The sequence below is a fragment of the Drosophila gunungcola genome (genome assembly GCF_025200985.1).
Source record: "Drosophila gunungcola strain Sukarami chromosome 2R unlocalized genomic scaffold, Dgunungcola_SK_2 000006F, whole genome shotgun sequence".
Classification (NCBI taxonomy): domain Eukaryota; kingdom Metazoa; phylum Arthropoda; class Insecta; order Diptera; family Drosophilidae; genus Drosophila; species Drosophila gunungcola.
In genome coordinates this window covers 3,883,645-3,901,227 of record NW_026453168.1, presented here as the reverse complement: position 1 = coordinate 3,901,227, position 17,583 = coordinate 3,883,645, and the positions used below count along the sequence as shown (strand labels likewise).

The following is a 17,583-nucleotide window of genomic DNA, read 5'->3' as shown; positions in this document are numbered from 1 at the left end:
TCCTGGTGCAAGGCTCACGCACGTGCACTGAGCAAAAAGGATTGGAGGAAATGCATACCGAATACGGAAGAAGGTTGTTTCAAATTGGAAGTATTCTATAGAAGATAGATATTTCTGTAGCTGGAAATGGGAAATGGCACACAAATCACTAGTATTTAATATGGCTTATAAAGGTGTCTAAGAGTATGCAACAAAAAAAAGAATGTCGTCTTCGCCATGATTCACACGTACTTTCAGACTCAAAACATATTTTTGCGTATTTTTAGGTAACTTTTGCCAACCCTAAATTAAAAGATTCGTGTTAAGGCTAATACCAATGCTAACAAACAGATTTATAGAATATTTTTTAATTATAATAAATTATGATTCTAAAGCTTATATTTTGTCAGGTATAGTATGATAGACTTTAACTTAACTAAATCTAAGATACCTGATATAAGTATTATGTCACCACAAGCTTATCTTTTGATAAGTTTTACACTACATACTTACGAACTATAACCATCTTAAAAATATGATTTTTCCAAGTGTAGAGACACACACGGTCACTCTCCCCATGGAGTGTCGTCTGCCTGGTTCCGTTTTGCATTTTGATTGTTTTTTATGAGTAAGTGTGAGTGTGTGTCGCCTGGAGTACGTGCGTGCACTTGTTTGTTTGTTTGTTTGCGCCGAATGTTTGGTCGAGAACTGAGGCAAACAACCGCTCGTCACTGTCATTAACGTCATTGTGGCTCCGGTCAGGAGCAGTATCCGCCACGCCAAGTACCTCCCACAGCCCACCGCCCACCGTCCGTGTCCCTGATGTCCTCTGTCTGACAATCGAACGCCAAATGCGTCTACTAGTTTAAATTATTCAAATGACATTCTTCCACTCTGGCTGTGCCTATACTCTTCCCCTAATTACATTTGTCCAAGGTTTAGTTCAAGGTGGAGTTCGAACAGAGCCATGAAAACTATCAATTATTCATTTATTTTCATTTAATTGACTGAAATTTCAGGCAAACACACGCCGACTCACGCACAAATGCCATTTGCATTTTGTTCTCCTTTTTTTTTCAGAACACGCCTTCAAAAGAAATTTATTGCCAAGCATTGACCTTTATAGGAGGAATAAAAATAAAGTCAACAACTTTTTTGGTTTTTTCTAATAAGGGAAAAGAGAAAAACACTTTACTTTGGCTATTTTTTGTAACCGAAATATGCTAAAATCCGATTTAAAAAAACGAACCGTAAAATTTACTTAGTCAATTCAGGAGTCTAAGTTTTGTGGTTTATAAAAGTACAAACCCTATTATGACAGTCAGTATTTTATTAAAGGTATACAAATTTTTCTATTAAGTTCAAAAACTTATTATTTAAACTATATCAAACAATCATTAATCTAAAAGGTTTTAAATTTATAAACCAATTTGTATTATTATTATACGTTTTTGCTCCACTGTCCGAGGAATAATATTAAAAGTGAAGTGCTGGAGTGAGCCTTCCGCTTTTGTTTGCTGATGCTTGCAGAAAGTCAAGTCGGGGTTGGACCTGCCTGACTGTTGGTGTGTCCTTGATAAGGGTTCCACAGCCCACCAGTCACACACCATCCACCCACCACCCCCTTAACACCCCACACAGCTCACAATGCAATGCTGTGTGCATGGGCTTAACTCTAGTTTATTTGTTAATGGTTTATTTATTAATTCCTGCGGATTATCACATCAGACAGACATTGCCAATGGCGACGAGATAAGGCATGAACGGACAACGGAAATCCATATGCCATTTAGTCGCAGGAGGGTGAAATGGCGGCGGGAAATGCTTATCGGGCTGCAGCTAATTCACGCCCATCCAGAATCTTGAGCAAATTGCAAATTTGTGTTGAACACTTTGCCTCGTGTATTAATAATGGATAAGGAGCAGGTTTAGCTGGCGAAATAGTTTCCCACATATACTATATCCGCTCAAGAGTGCCAGAAACATGCGTAGACAATTTCCTTAAGCGCGAGAGAGTGGGTGGGCCGGAAATTTGAAAATTTTCAAGCAACTTCGAAAGGGAAAAAACTGCAAGGGGATTTTCAGTGCGCAGTGCGTTTGACAGGCTGTGAGTGTTCAGGCGTGTGTGAACTTCCGCACATGCACACACGCACACACACACACATTCGTCCAGGAACTCGTTCAAGGAGAAACAAATTTCCCAAAAATATATATGTATATATGGCAAATTTCTAGCAATTAGTAAATAAAATGTTTCAACTAAAATTTTACCAACCCCGAAACTCACAAAAGGACAAGGGAAACGAGTGAAAATTGAGCAAGATTCGAGATTGGAAGTGGGGGTAGCCGAAAAAACCTTTTAAAGTATTCAATAACATGAAAATGCCAACCCTGTTCCACAAATAAACCCCGCCACTTTCATTTTAACCTGATGGACGTGACAACAAATTGAATTTCTCACGCCTTCAGATTCGGTTGCTACAATTTTTTGTCGGTATTTTAAAACTCGATATGAACCCAACCCCATCTCCCAACGTCTACCCCTTAAAAGCATATAAATGTCATCAACTTCATTTTAAGCAAAAGGTTATCGTAGGAATGTCATAAAAAGACTAGATATCCAAGAACTCGATTCCGGCGAGCGCATCGAATTTCCAGGAGTTCGTGTTTAATCTTGAAATGGTTGGAATTTTGATTATTTAAACTCTGTCCCCAGCCATAATCATGAAAATAAAGCCACTTAGCCTATGCCCCATTCTCCTCAACCCATAAAAAAACAAAATTGAATGTCAAATTCATACTCGAGCTCAAATTCAAATTCAAATTCAGACTGAGTCTGACATTGAAATTTGCATATGCCATGACGGTGCTTACGTGTTTTGTTTGCTCTTTGTTTCTGTTTTCCCCCCAGCCCCGCCCCCAAACATATTTCCGGCGGGGGCGGTGGAAAAGCGTGGCGGCCTTTGAAGTGTGCCAGCATGGCGCTTAGCTGCTGATAATCCTTTTTAAATAAATTTGTTGGCACAAATCGTTATGCCAGCCCACACAGAGGGGGGTTCAAAAAACGCACCTTTTCTGATTTTATTTTTTTGCAACCCCTTTTTCACATCAGCACTGCGTTTTGTAGCTTCCTCCGACTCTATTTCGATGTTTTGCTAAGCATGTTAATACACAGGAAATTAAACACTTATGTGGAAGTCATTGAAAAGGCAACTCCCACACATATGCACCGAGAAAAAAAATATTTATTTTGCGTATTGTATCACTGATTTGCCAACCAATAGTACAAATTATACAAAAGCTCTTTCTAACTAACTTTATTCACTTCTAGGTTCCTTGCAAATGGTAAAAAGATTCTACAGACTTCTGAGGTCCAGTGAAATTTAAAAATACTCAAGGATGATAGCTCAAATTTTTAAGGAACAGGATTAAAAAGTAAAATTAGAAAATTTTAAGCTTTTATAGGTGAAAATCTAAGGACCTTACCATATTCAAATGTTGATATATTGCCTTACTTTTTTAAATGGATAATCTCTTAAGAGCAAATATTGTAGATAATACTAAATGCCATTGGTATTTTTTCTCTATGTAGGCAAACGTATGCAACCCGGGCATTAAGTGGAATTTGAAAAGCGTCTGAGCATTCAATTATGCACAGGACAATGGAACAATGGGGCCAAGGTAACATCGGCCTTGTGAGGGCAAGTGGAACTACAACGGCGATGTTAATGATGATCATAAGATGGTAATGATGATGAGGATGATGTCTGCGCTGATGTACATGTAGCACCCTTAATAGACACCCCCAAACACATTAACACACAGCCGACAGAGCTGGCAATGCGGAAAACAAAAAAACCCACAAAGCTTGAGCATGAGGAAAATTTCATTTAGTTTGCACTAACACGCTGTCAACAAACGGGGCGGGAAAATGGGGGGCGGGGCAAGCTGTGTTTTCCCTTGCCGACGAACTTAAGCGATTTTGCATTTCATTACGGCTTCCCTTTATTTTTTTGCGGTAAGCTCTCTCTTTCGCAGCAGCAGCAGCAGCAGAAGCAAAACAGAGCAGACAAAAACTGAAGATAAACACAAATACATAATCCAGGAGGGCACACAAAAAGGGTTAACCCCCGACCCCCGCGCCAAGCCGTCCCATCCTTCAATTTACCAAATCCCATAGCCACTATCCGTTCTCCTTCAGCCAAATCTGTTTTGTTGGTAACGGCTTGAGTTACTTAAATACTTTGTGCGGCGCATTCGAGCGCAAAATGAGGCACGGATTGACCCCCACAGGATTGTGTTATAAGATAATTGCTTAAAAGGATAAAATCCTTGCGGGAGTGGGGTGAATCTCCACGGGGAAAGGCACCAGATCCAGTACGAGTCCCATAAAAATGGACAGGAAGCGTATGTATGTGTTGCGGGGACTTCTGATTGCCGGCGGAGTAAAGTTTCATTAAATCGTAAATTGCCATAATTCAACGATTTACATTAGCCGCTCTTTAAAATCAGGGATAAGAGCGGCGTAGATGGGGTGAAGTGGAGCACAGGCCAACAGCCAGACATCGATTAAATTGCGCAACAGAATGAAGCAATAAACATTTAGAGGGCTCAGGACCCAGGACATAGCGAACTCGAGCCAGGACCAAAGCCAGAGCTCACGACAAAAGCAGAAAAATTATCCCAGTATGTGTGTGCTACCCAGTAAAGTACACTGGTCAAAAATATATAGTTTTTTTTTTTTTAATTATTAAGCTGTATTTCAAGTCTAACCTCAATCTAATGCTTGGAAAAGTTTTTCATAGAAAGTAATTGCTTTTAAATTTTGTTTAGCTTGTGCGAATAATATTTATTGCACAAACTTTCTTTAATTCCTAAAATGTTATTATCTTTGACTTTTTCATACATATTTAATTTGTATAGCCTTTCATTTACATTTAACTTTAATTACTGATTAGAAAAACCATGTCATAAAATTAGCTGAATTATATTAATGTACCTCAAAGACATTTATACATATTTTTTTTAGTTTTGTATTTTAAGTTTATGATTATGATTAATTTGAAACGGCTAAAGCCTTATTAAAACATTATACTAAAATTTTGCTTAAAGGTATTGTCTAAATTGTTATTCATTGAAAACATACAATTTCATAAGCAGCATTTTCATCTCCTTTGCTCGATTTTCTGTAAGTATTGTTTTTCTGCGTGTCTTGTTTGTGTGAATATTTGCCAGTGGGTTAAACGTGTGCACATCGACATCGACGTCCGCATCAAATGGCCATGCGACGTTTAGCAGTCGATAAAGTCATTCAGTGCAGCACGTGAATGGCGGCTAAGTTATGCATGTGTGAGTGTGTGTTGGCCTCTGCCGTTTGGCCCTGCTTTGGCTCATTTTACGCTTTTGTGATAAAGTAATCAGCTGATGCCGTCGGCCAAAGTCCAGGGAGCGATAGCCATCGATGGACGATGTCAACTGGGGGCCACGACACTGACCGTCGGTAACCGCAAAATGTTTATTGATTATATGCGACACTCACGCACACTGGCATGCGAATTGCGAATTGCGAATTGCATTTTATGCGGTTAAATATTGATGAAAATTGTATGCAAACTTTTCGAATTTATTTACCCAACAAATAGAAGGGACAAAAAATATGTGTAAAACAAATCAAGCCCGAACCAGTCATGCCGAATTGGCCAAAACAAAACCGAATTGAGCAAATACCAAATCAAAATAGTTCGGCCAAAACAAATAGGGCCATCAAACGGGGCTGGGCCGCTGCCCTCGAAAAGCCTCTCTGGACAGCTCGGCGTCTAGACGGGATTGCATTTCGGCATTGGCCATGGCCATGGCCAATAAAGCAAATGCGAACAACACTCGTCCTGCACTAAAAATTAACAACGGCGACGACACGTTCTGGCCAAATCGAAAAAAAGCCACGAAAATGGGGAAAAGTGAGAGGGCAAAAGGCATAAACCAAAAGACAGACAACTGACAGACGGCAAAATGGAATAAGAAATGGCAATGAAAATAATAAAAGTCCCGAATGAAAGAACACGGGACTAGGCGAAAAAAAAGGGGTAGAGTGGGAAACGGTGTGGCCATGAATGAAAATCGGAAAATGCTAAGCAAACACACACTCACACTGAAAAGGCATAACTCCAAGTGAATCTGTGTGAGTGCGACGGTGTGTGTGAACAGGTTGTGCAGTGAAATAAAAACGCAACAATGCGCAATCATCATTATCGTTAAAAGAGGCGCTTACAGAACTAGACAAATTGCCACTTTAGAGAGCCAGTATCCCGACTGGACCAGGCCAAAAGCCAAAAGGCTCAGAGTGGCAATGGCAACGGCAACAACATCAGCAACACTTGCAGATGCCGCGGCAACATGGCCACATCAAGAGCAACAAGAACGGAAGTTGGCGGCCACAACGTGTCGAGGGGAGCAGCAGGACCAAGCAACCGTCTATAATGACCTCTGGGCAAATGGGCCAACACGCACACTCACACACACACACACCACACACACCGCCACCGACCCCGCATAAAACTAAAATGGCGCACATTAGAGACCCTCGGCGCACAGAAGTATGCTACGCTTGGCCATTTCTGGCCATGTCGGCTAACCGAAAACGACCAAAGAGCAAAAGAGCAACAAGCCAGCTCACAAACAGAAAAAAAAATAGAAAAAAATAAAAGCACGAAAAAAAATAACACTCATAATCAACTGCCGCCGACTGAACAATGAATAGAATCAAACAAGCCCAAATAGAAGCCGAGTTCAGCAGCCACATCAACAGCAGAGCAAGTTCAAGGTTCAGAGTCTCATTGCTGGCTTTTGTTTAGTCGTCAGAAGAGCATAGGCTGGCACTTTTTTGTTGGCCTTAATTATAGACACGCACACGAGCACACCCATCCACAAAAATGAAGGGAACAATTATGTAGGGTTCTGCACAGCAGCAACAGTCTAACGCAGCAGAAACCTGAACCTCAGATTCATGGTATTGCACAGGAAAAAATCTACTTTCCCATTTTACTGACTATTACAAGCCACACTTTATTATTATTTTTGATTATAAAGTCAATTTGTATTTTAAATATTTTACTTGCTTTGATACTTTAAGGATATCAGGACTTCTGTTAAATTGTGTAAATGTCATTATTTGCTTTAAGTCTTGAGATTATGGTATCCTTAATGTCTTAAAATTAATAAGATGAATGATATCTTAAGCAGAAATATTTTTAAATACAAGACGTATAACCAAGTGTTTAAATATGTTTGGTTATTACATTTTTAGAAAAATAGAATCTATAATTTTTAATGATTTTACTTACTTGCATTTGTTATTTTAATCTTAGTTGATTTATAGTTTGTAAGTTTTAGATTAAGTGATACCAATATTACAAGGCTTTAATTATTTATAAGGGAATTATATAGCACAAACAAATAATTATATACAAATAATTATATATTTTAAAAATTTTAGTTCACGTTAGGAGTATTTTAAGAATTTAAAATTGAAATATTAGCTGGTTGTCTTACTTATCACTTAATAAAAAAAACATAAACCTATAAAATATATGCAAGGTACTCTATTTTTCTCAGTACTGCTGCTCGGTAATTTGCAGGCATCTAAATGCTTTCCAAGAGCTCTCATTAATAGGAGGGTTAGACCCCTACCCCTACCCCTTTGAACCTTCTTAACAACTCTGATTGCTGCTACTGCTGCTGCTGCTCATGCAATGGCGACAGCAATTATTGTTACAATTAAAAAACCATTAGGCGTAATTTGGTTACTTTTTGTGGCTCCTTTTTCTCGACCATGTTGTGTACGAGTATTTGTTTGATTTGGCCACACGACACTTCCGTTGGGAAGGCGCCGGAAAACGCAATGAAAACATTAATTTGCCGCCTAAGAATCAATAAGGAAAAGTGAGCAAAGAGAGCCAAGGATAACTAATCCCCTGGCTTAGGTATTTAACCCCGATTTCAAATATTCATGGGTAATAACGCAGAAATTGCTTAATTCCATTCAATAAGCTGAAAATGTCTCTCTCTGCTGCAATTGATTGTGTACACACGGTGTGTAATTTACTGGCTGCCTCCTTTCTCCCTTTTTATTTCTAGGAGAATGTAACCAACTTTGAACTTAACTATTTATGAAATTGAACTTTGACTGCCATTAGCGCATAATTTCCCCAGTTCTTGGCCGAAAGGGAAGTTCGAAACGATTTCTGAAAACGCTTTTCCTCCTTTATTTTCCTTTTTCGACTTTTTCTATGGGCTTTTTCATTTATATTTTCTTTTTTTTGCGTTGTAACACACATGCAACATGCCACGTAGCAGAATAGCCGCAAAGTGATGGGCCTAGGCTGCCATTGATTGGCAGCTGTCTCACATGGCACCCGACTCCCTAATCCTGACCACGCCTCCTTTCATGCCACCAGCTGAGTGTCAAAGGCGCTTAAACGCTTTGAGCATGCCGGCCCCTTCTTTCTTCGCCCCCCCCCCCCCTCCTTCTTCATTTTTTTGGCCAGGTTCTTTTGGCCTTTTCTTTTTTTTTGGTTCTGGCCAATCTTCTCAGGTTCTTTTGTGCCGCGCGAATGCCAAGCGAAACTGGCTGAAACGCTTTTTGTGCCTTTGCATTTAATACTCTAACTGTCTGCGGGAAATGGCATCACGTTTTTTGGGGACTGTGTAATTAAAGTGCATTAAGCTGTTGTCTACAGCGGATAATTTCATGGACTCCTTTGGTCAACTTTAGCCAGGAAAAACACAGAAATTTTTGGTAGATGCTCAAAGGTTTTTAAATTAAAATCACTTTTTACTCATAAACATAAAGGGAAAACTAATCCACAAAATTAATACAGTAATGTCATTTATATATTAATAATACTATCAACTTTATATTTAGTAAAATAAAATAATGAATAGAATATGAATCATCCTAGATCCAAAACAATTGTTATCGTCAGAAAGCTGTTTTGATAAACTTATCCATGTTCTTTCAATAAATATTGTAAAATTTTTATTTTAGTGTTTGTCAATTTATATTATTTCACATACAAAAAACAAGTTTCGTAATCAATGCTTTTCGTATCAAACACGCCACTCCATTCATAAAATACATTTTTACCACATTCTTAGCATTTGCAAAGCGTATGCAAAACATAAGGGCATTTAACTTGCGACTCGTTGCACTTCTTCTTAACCCTCTGTTGCCGTTCTGGGCTCATAATCACCAAAAAAAACAGACGGAGGGTCGGAGTGCTTTTGAAGTTCTTTCTGTTTCGCATTGTTGTTGCTCTGGGGCGGCCAAGGGGGGTATGCAGAGACGTGGCAGCGGGCAGAAGGGGGGCGGAGGGGCAAGGGCATGCGAAACAACCTCGACATGCGATGCAATCGCCAGCGCTTTTTTCGACCACCTTTTGTGTCTTGGTAGCGTTTTTTTTTGTCGGAGCCGCGAGTCGCAAGTCGCGAATTGCGACCAGGTGGCTACTGTTACGGCCAAGATATTGCACACTTTGCTATGGAAAAAGTGAGAGAATTCCGCTTAGAGCTCTTCTAAGTGGCAATAACAATTTGGCCGTTTGCATTTGCAATTTATGCCCTGAATTGGCCAAGTTGGCTGCACAAATGCAAATGGCAACTGATGGCCAAAAATAACTCCTTTGTCTCCGTTCTTCACCGCTTGTTGCCGTTTTTTGCCGTTTTTTGCCGCTTTAAGCCTGCAAAGAGAACGGGTTGCAAACAAGTTGCAATCAACTGGTCAGCGCGGGTAATGCAAAGTGAAACACGCTTGGCAGGTAGCGCTCAGGTAGGATTCTGATTGGATTCGGTTCGAAGAATGTTGCACAGACTCTGCGTTCGAGATTTGTATATTCACCTCACTGCTGGAAACTGAGTCCCCCGATGACTATGATGATGAGTTGTTGCACTTAAGGTTTTTGATTCATTCGTTTTTGTACTTGTTTGTTTCTTGGCACTGCTCACAACTATTCACGAGTTTTCAACGGGGTTTTCCGCTTTTCCACTTCCACTTTCCCGTTCACTGTCCGCAAAAGAGAATCGCTCGAGTCGCGAGAACAATTTAATATGATTTTCGTCGACAGTCACGATAAGAACCACGAATAACCATGCGCTCAAGCACCCACGATAACCGTCCGAATCGTCGGAATAAACGCGAATGAACGTGAATGAATGTAAAAACTGGATTTTCAACCGAAAACAGCATTGTTAACAGCAATGTTAAAATACATGGTAAGGCCAAACTGAACAAACTGTCGATTTTGCTTTGCATCCGAAGTTTTCGCCCATGTCTTCGGCTCTTACCTCGGGCTCGCTCTCATTCGTTTCACTGGATATTCGCTTCAGTTCGGCAAAAACCAGTTTCAAGCTGGCAATGCCAAGCAAACTGTTACTGGGAACACTTTCAAGGGCTTGCCGGCTTTTTTAACATTTTGTTTTGCTGTTAAATCTACAGTTATGGCTTTTGAGAACAGCCTACCAAATGTTAAGATATTGTAAACCAAAATCCACTGTATGAATATTTTAACTTAGAAATGTTTTTAAAGTCTTCTTAAAACATTTGGGTTAAATTTAAGATTAATCTCTATATTTTATATTATATGTACAACTTTTTTTTATTCATTGTATACAAAATTGAAGGACGAACTCTGAGAGTTTATATTAATTTGATTGGCTTAAATTTGTTGTTGAATTTTTTCTCATTAAAAAAAAAAAATTTTAAATACGATTTAAAATAAAACAAAAACACTAAAAGAACAACCAAAATATATATTAAAGTATACAGTTTACGGATCTATTAATCCCATACACTTAGAATATATAAACTAAAGCTGTTTTTCCTAAAATTTAAGTCATATTTTGTTTTTCAGTTGTAAGAGTATCCTAAACTATACTTGATTTTTACAAAGCAATTTGTGTTGTTATTGTGTTGTTCAAAACAATTGTCAATTTTTCTTTAAATTTCTTTTGGGTTACATGAATATTTAAAATGTGTGCTGGATTTCTAAATCAGAAAACGTATATATATTTATACATGTCTATGTTGTCCTGAGATCATTCAATTATTAAGCTAACCGTATACGTTATTTATCCCTTAAAACGGGCATAAAATGAATTTCATGTACATAAATGATTTTTGATTATATCAGGCACAGTAGAAGGGTAAACCTCATCTGCACACAGTCTTAATAGGTCCAGGTTATTAATAAACGCAGTAAGCTTAAAAGGACATTTCTCTAACACCTTTCTTGGCTTTTATAGAACTTTCACTTAATTGCCATAAATTAGAAGTGCCAATACGTGTTGCATTAATATTTCAAATCCATTTGGTGAGCAGCCAATCAAGTGATTGACCACAGATTGCGCGGCGGGGGAGGGAAATCGTTTGAATTTAGGGCATGTGGAATAATTCATGCTCGAATTAATAATGGCACGTAGCCAATCATTTGAATGCGAATTAATTAATTTCCCATGCCGACCTTCACCTGGAACTAGGCTCAGTAATGACAGGACTTAAGCCGCTCGTTGGCCGAGATGAATATGCACTACTTACGACCGCTTGTATATCAATAAAATCAAATAAATATATCGTTTGAGTCCGGGTCCATCCACCTGAGATCCGCACGCATATAAATAACCAATGATGCGGCATTTATCTGCCCACCACTCCGACTCCTCGTTTCCCACTGCTGGCCATCAGTCTCGGCTTACGTTCCATTTAAAATGGTTTTGGGCCGCCGTGGGGGCCATTGAAACTAAAGACGAAGAAATTGTTCTTCCACTGCACTGCGGAAAAAGAATGGGTCATAAAAGTCATTGTTACTTTTCGTAATATAATATTTATTTTATTTATTATTTCTTTTGGGTAAGAAAGATTTATTCTGTAATATGGCTTACCAGGAATAGGAAACACTAACTTAAAGTTATTCACAACAAACAAAGTTATATAAAATATATACCGAAGGGTACATATATTTTGCAACGCTTTAGGTATTTATATTTTTCATTAAAAATATCAAGGGAATACATTGCTCTTTAATTAGAACACATATTGCTTAGCCTAACATAGTATCTAGATGGCTTTAGCTTGTCTTCAAAGATCTAAATAATCAAAACTGATGAAGTGTATTCCCAAATTCACACCAGCAATAATTTCTCGCAGTGTTTCTCCGCCATTGTTCTGAAGGAGTTGGCTGGATTCCTTCCGAGCCGAACTTGGGGCTAAAAGGGATAAACGTTTTTAGCATGGCCTGCACGATTTTTATGCAGGGTACGTGTTGTTGCTGCCCCCCTTGGTCCTTGGCCCCCTTTGCCCCTTTTGGCTCAGAGGCTCTTGGCCATGTCCGTGCGACTGTTTCGCGTCATTTGCTCTCTGCTGGATCGTAATTTTATGGCTGCCAGCAGCTTCTTGGGTCTCCTATTGCAGGGAAAGCGGGAAAAGGGGCGGCTGATGGCATAGCAGGCAGTCAAAGCAAACGGAAGTAAACTGAAGCCAAAAATTCGCCTTTTTATTTGACGAAGCGTTCAGTTCCCAGAGCATTCCTCCAGAAGTTGTCAAAACAAAGCGAGCGAAACTAACAATAAGTGAGTCGAGTGGAGTGGAGTGGAGTGGAGTGGAGGAGTATGATGGAGGCCAAGGTAGGGTAACAATGGACCAACTGCATCACCTGGCATCGAACCAAATAGCAGGCGGACTCGAGAATATCGCTTACCGACTCGTTTGGCAATTTTTCTCAATTTTCACATTGAAAACTAAGCGCCACAGCTACGAAAGAGCCGCCCCTCAACGGTATCATCCGCCCCTAGCCAACCCCTTTAAGCCCCCTCTTTTCGACTTGATATTTGGGCTTCCAATTTGAGTGGGGCGAGGGAACGGGCTGGCAAAGGGGTGGCAAGAGGTGGCAAGGGCGTTGCAAAAGGGTGGGGTGCCCAAGGGGAGGTGTCAGCGGCATAAAGCCAACTGGATTTCCGCAGGCCAACTCAGGTTCGCTGGGCACTGTTAAAATCAAAACGTAAACCTGGTCACTTAAATCACATTCTTTAATTATACCATTAAAACAAATTTAATGCCCTTGAAATTAGTTTTTATAAATTTTAATAGCTTTAGATTAATTAATTTATATAATTAATTTTTTTGCCTTAATTAAATGTAGAATAAGGCAAAGAATGTTACAGGATATTTAAAGTAATGAAAGTCAATGTTATTATTAAATTTATAACTAAACAAATCATACTAACAATGCATAAAGGGACGTAGTCAATTTAAAACAGCAATTAAAATAAGACACTGCTTTTACGATATTAAATTTAATATGCTTTTCACCGAAACCCAGCTACATGTCAAACTGTTTAATTCGAAATTTCAAAAACATTTCCAACTCATTAAATAAAATATCTTATAAAAAAAAATTTTTTTAAACAAAAAGGTATATAATTATGAAGTTACATATTAACAAGGCAAAAGGCTCACTAATAATAAAATATCCAACAATAGCATTCATTGAAATCTTTGTGGTAGTGTTTTCTGCGTGTGCAGTTATAGTATCCACCTCTATCTTGGGGCTGCTGGCCATGTTGCTGTTGCACGATTGCTCTTTGGTGATTTGGATTCCCAACTCACACACACATGGCAAAACAAAGCACAAATTGTTGTATGTAATTGTGCGTTGGCACACACGCCACACACACACTCGCTGGCATTAACACAACAAGAAGAGGAACAACAACAAGTGGAGCAGCCACACGAGCTCACCTGCCGCTGCGTGCGCCGAATTCCATTGCATACTTGGCGGCGCCTGCTCCAGCATTCCTCCCCCTGCCACGCCCACTACTGCAGGGGAACCCCCATGCCCCCTTGCCACCGCCTACCCCCTCTACCAACCCTCAAACTACGACGCTGTGCAAATAAAAAGTGATATACGCGCGACACTGAATGAATATTAATCGCCTTCTTTTTGCAGCTCCCATTCTGGTGAGAAAACCTTTCTGGCTTCCTGGCCTTTTGTTTGGACCATCTGGCTGGCTGATTTGGCAGCTTAAATGATTTCCGCTTCGACTTGACTGCGTGCGGAATTCACGGAAATTTATTAGTTAAGTCTAGCTGATTGTTCCTGGAATAACTCTGCTTCCCTTGATTTTCCGTCTGGTTTTCATTTCCCTCCGTTTTCGGAAATTCACACTCTTTTTTTTTGGACAGTAGGCGTGGCTACATTTTTTTATACCGAAGCACTTAGACGAAGCAGGGAAATAATAAAAACAAAGTAAAGTCTGGCCTTACTCATTAACTACACTCAGGGAAATAAGTAATAAAATACAATTTTAGACTTAGCTGTAACAAGAAACATTCTTTTAGCAAGTGAAGGCATTTTTTTTATTCAAACTTTGCTTGATAAAAAATTACTGGTAAAATATTTATTTGTATTAAACAATATATATTTACCCCCCTTTTTATATGACAAAAACTTTTATGAGTGGAAAAGCCCCCCGAGCCACAACTTGTCACGAGGGTTAACACCTTCCCTGTTGTTTTGGTTTGTCTTCCCGTGTACTTGGCACCTTTGAAAGGCTTCACTGTACAACCGACGAAAAAAAAACCCATTACAAATTTCGGGCAATTCAATTTTGGGCCCTTGGTGGATTCAAAGTTTGTTTCGCAATTCTTTGTGCTGAGGTGTTTTATTTTTAATGAATTTTTTCGCATTAAATTTCGCAACAATGAATCGCTTTGTGCCGAGGGGTTCGATGTCATCAAGGTGTTTGCATCGCTTGACACCTCGTCTGGTCGAATGACCCTTCCCAACCCAGTCCCCATAATCTAAGCCCACCCTCCACTACCTCCTGGGTTCCCTGAGTCTGTCAGGTATATCCGCAAACATGTTTGCATGTTTTGCCACACAGAATTTATAGTTAATTTTCAATTTTGTTCAACAAGCTGCACAGACACTAGCGCTCACAGGCTCACATAGATTTGAATGAATGGATTCCATTTTGCCGCCATGCCAGGTGGAAGGGGCGTGGCCGAAGGGGGGTCCTAAAGGAGGCGGAGCAGGCACCCCGTGTCAAAGGCAAACTTTGCAGACAACAAAAGCCCGTCGCAGACTGGGAAGGAAGATGCAGGATCTGTGGACAAGAAGGATCTGGCGACGAAGGAGCAAACGGGGGGAAGTTCAAACTTTACGCTCTCCATTCTAATTGCCAGTGAACACACCCCTTCGGTAGGTGTCACAGGCTACGCCCATGCGGCTTTTGATTCTCTGTGGTTGTGCGTCTGAAAAAAGACAACTAAATAACAACTAAAAAAAAACTCAGACACACTCGCAACGAAACTAATCTGGTAGTGAGCCCGAACATGACAAACTCACTGGAAAAAAACACATCGTTACTCCAACAGGAATGCGATTAAAGCGTTATTGTTTTTAATCAAAATATTTACACTTTTTTTTCGGATTTGTTGGCTAAGTCAGTGAAGGGGTTTGAAATTTTTACGGGCTATCCCATGATGATTTACCTACCGCCTTTTGCCGGGTTTCGCTTTTTTTCTCTGAAAGCTTATTGATGAATTTAAATCAATTTAATAAAAAATATAATTTATTTCTTGTCATATAAAGTTTTTAAACATTATTAAACGATTTGGTTTAACAATGAAAGGAGCTTTTTAGTTAAATACATAGTGTTATTATTAATGAAAAATAAACCTGGTTGTTAGATCGGTTTCAAGACCTTTTAACATAAGTATATTAAATGGCTAATTCTAATAAATAAATTTCTTAAAGCTATTCCTATTTCTTAGTGCTGAGTAAATTATTGAAAATAACCTAATTTTCTCCGTGCAGACAGATCCCTTTACACCAGAATATACATAGAAAAGCAATTTGTTTGCGGCTCTCACTATTGTTGCATGATTATTGTTTGTTGGATGCGTCTGCGTCTCCCAACCAAATCGCGGCTCGAGTTGCTCCCCTGAATTTTCCCCATTTCCCGCCACTTTTCCCCACCATCTTTGTCACACTTTTTTTGCAGCAGCCCCTGTGTGTGCGAGTCTGTCCTTGCGGTGTATTTAACCTGTCTGCTTGTTGGATTACGACAACCAGTCCACAGACAGACTGAAAAGCGGCAGGGGAAAGGGAAAGGCGGGGAGCAAACAAAACGGGCAACAAAACATGTATCTATTCATACGCCACTTTGTGCCAAAGGGGGTGGTAAAAAAAAGGGGTGCGAGTGGGTGGTTGGAAGGGGTGCAGGTCGGGTAATGCAATACGCATGCAACGATACCGCAAGAGCCCCAGAAGAGACCCAGAGCCAGACCCGTCGCTTCCACTGGGTTATAGCAGACATTTTAACGCTTATTTTACTTTTGGCTACAAAAGCACACTCAAACCCCCAAGCAAACACACACCGACCGCAATGCTCACACTTATTTGCCCTTACACTCAGCTCAATTGCGTTTCACTGGATAAAAAGTGCACATTAATGCCCCGCTTGCACCGACTCGATTATGCAGTTTTACCCAATGGATTGAACTTGCATTTGAAGAAAGTCCTGGAAGACTTCGTACACGTAATAGGTCCAAAAGCCTACAATAAAAATTCACTAAGTTTTAAAATTAAATAACTAATTAGGTGGAAGACAACCTGCAATGATTTGAAGTAGGGGAACCACCATCAGCAATTTTCCATCCAAATAGCTCAAATAAGCAATAGACTTGTAGCACAGCGTGTAAATAAATATGCAGGCAGCCACCAGCCACGGCAAACTGAACCAGTGATTATTCTGCAAAATAAAAGTAAAGAAACAAGGCAATCAAAAATTAAGTTTCAAAAATAAGCTCACATTTTCTTGTTACACAATAACCAATTTTATTAATTTATTTATATATGTGCTTAATAAAACACAATTAATCTCTAATATGAGTAATTTGTTTCATTTTTCTAATGCTGTAAGGCCTTAGAATTAAATTAAAAAACACGAATGAAAATGTATAAAAGGGGTTTTTTTTTGGAAGTGAAAAAAATAAACAAAAATAAACAACAAAAATTATAGGTAATATAGGAATATGAATAGTTTTCTTACCTTTAAGGAACCTATGAAGAGGAGCATGCCACCAATGAGCTGCAGCAAGCAAACGTGTTTCCAAACACTTATTTCATGGCACTTATAGGTCTCCACCCATGAAGTAATAAATCCCAAAATGAGGAAAGAAACAATTGCCGAAAGACCAGCGATGACCATACGCACGTGTTCAGCTTTGACCGATCGAAACATTTTCTGCATTTGGAGGACAGAACTCCACGAACAATCCACAACAACTGAACAGAGCTTATTTTTCAGAGCTCCCAGAGCTGGGAGCCCTTATCGATAAGCTTATTTAAAGTAAATAGAAATAAGCGAGAAGTGAAGTTTGTTTTATGAAACCGTAACTTGCATACCCTTACAGCTATGTTATCAAATGGAATAATCAGTTGTTATTGTTAACTATAAATTTTTAGTTATTTAACAATTTCGGCTGTGCATCTCCGGCTTTATGAGTAAACTTAAAGAAAGGCTATTGGAAAGTTATTTTTAAAATAAGCG

General features: G+C 39.3%; 2 protein-coding genes across 2 annotated transcripts in view; both read right to left on the bottom strand.

The window, feature by feature from the left end:
- Positions 1-10,164, bottom strand: part of LOC128255092 (semaphorin-2A) — a 47,238-nt gene extending 37,074 nt beyond the window's left edge. The window contains 1 exon segment of the mRNA XM_052984598.1: positions 9,872-10,164. The gene's annotated coding sequence lies outside the window, so the exon portion shown is untranslated.
- Positions 10,165-15,664: 5,500 nt separating this feature from the next.
- Positions 15,665-17,310, bottom strand: LOC128254733 (uncharacterized). Its single transcript, XM_052983997.1, has 3 exons — positions 17,083-17,310; positions 16,644-16,782; positions 15,665-16,586 (listed from the first exon to the last, which is right to left on the bottom strand). Exons 1-3 carry the CDS (start codon positions 17,281-17,283, stop codon positions 16,516-16,518), a joined length of 411 nt encoding a protein of 136 aa, XP_052839957.1. The 5' UTR covers positions 17,284-17,310; the 3' UTR covers positions 15,665-16,515.
- Between the last annotated feature and the right edge of the window lie 273 nt (positions 17,311-17,583).

Excerpts from the sequence above, each read along its gene's own strand:
- LOC128254733 (XM_052983997.1), bottom strand. The coding sequence starts at position 17,283 with ATGCAGAAAATGTTTCGATCGGTCAAAGCTGAACACGTGCGTATGGTC. Across the intron at positions 16,783-17,082 it reads TCTTCATAGGTTCCTTAAAG|AATAATCACTGGTTCAGTTT; the intron begins GTAAGAAAACTA and ends TTTATTTTGCAG. Across the intron at positions 16,587-16,643 it reads CCTACTTCAAATCATTGCAG|GCTTTTGGACCTATTACGTG; the intron begins GTTGTCTTCCAC and ends TTTTTATTGTAG.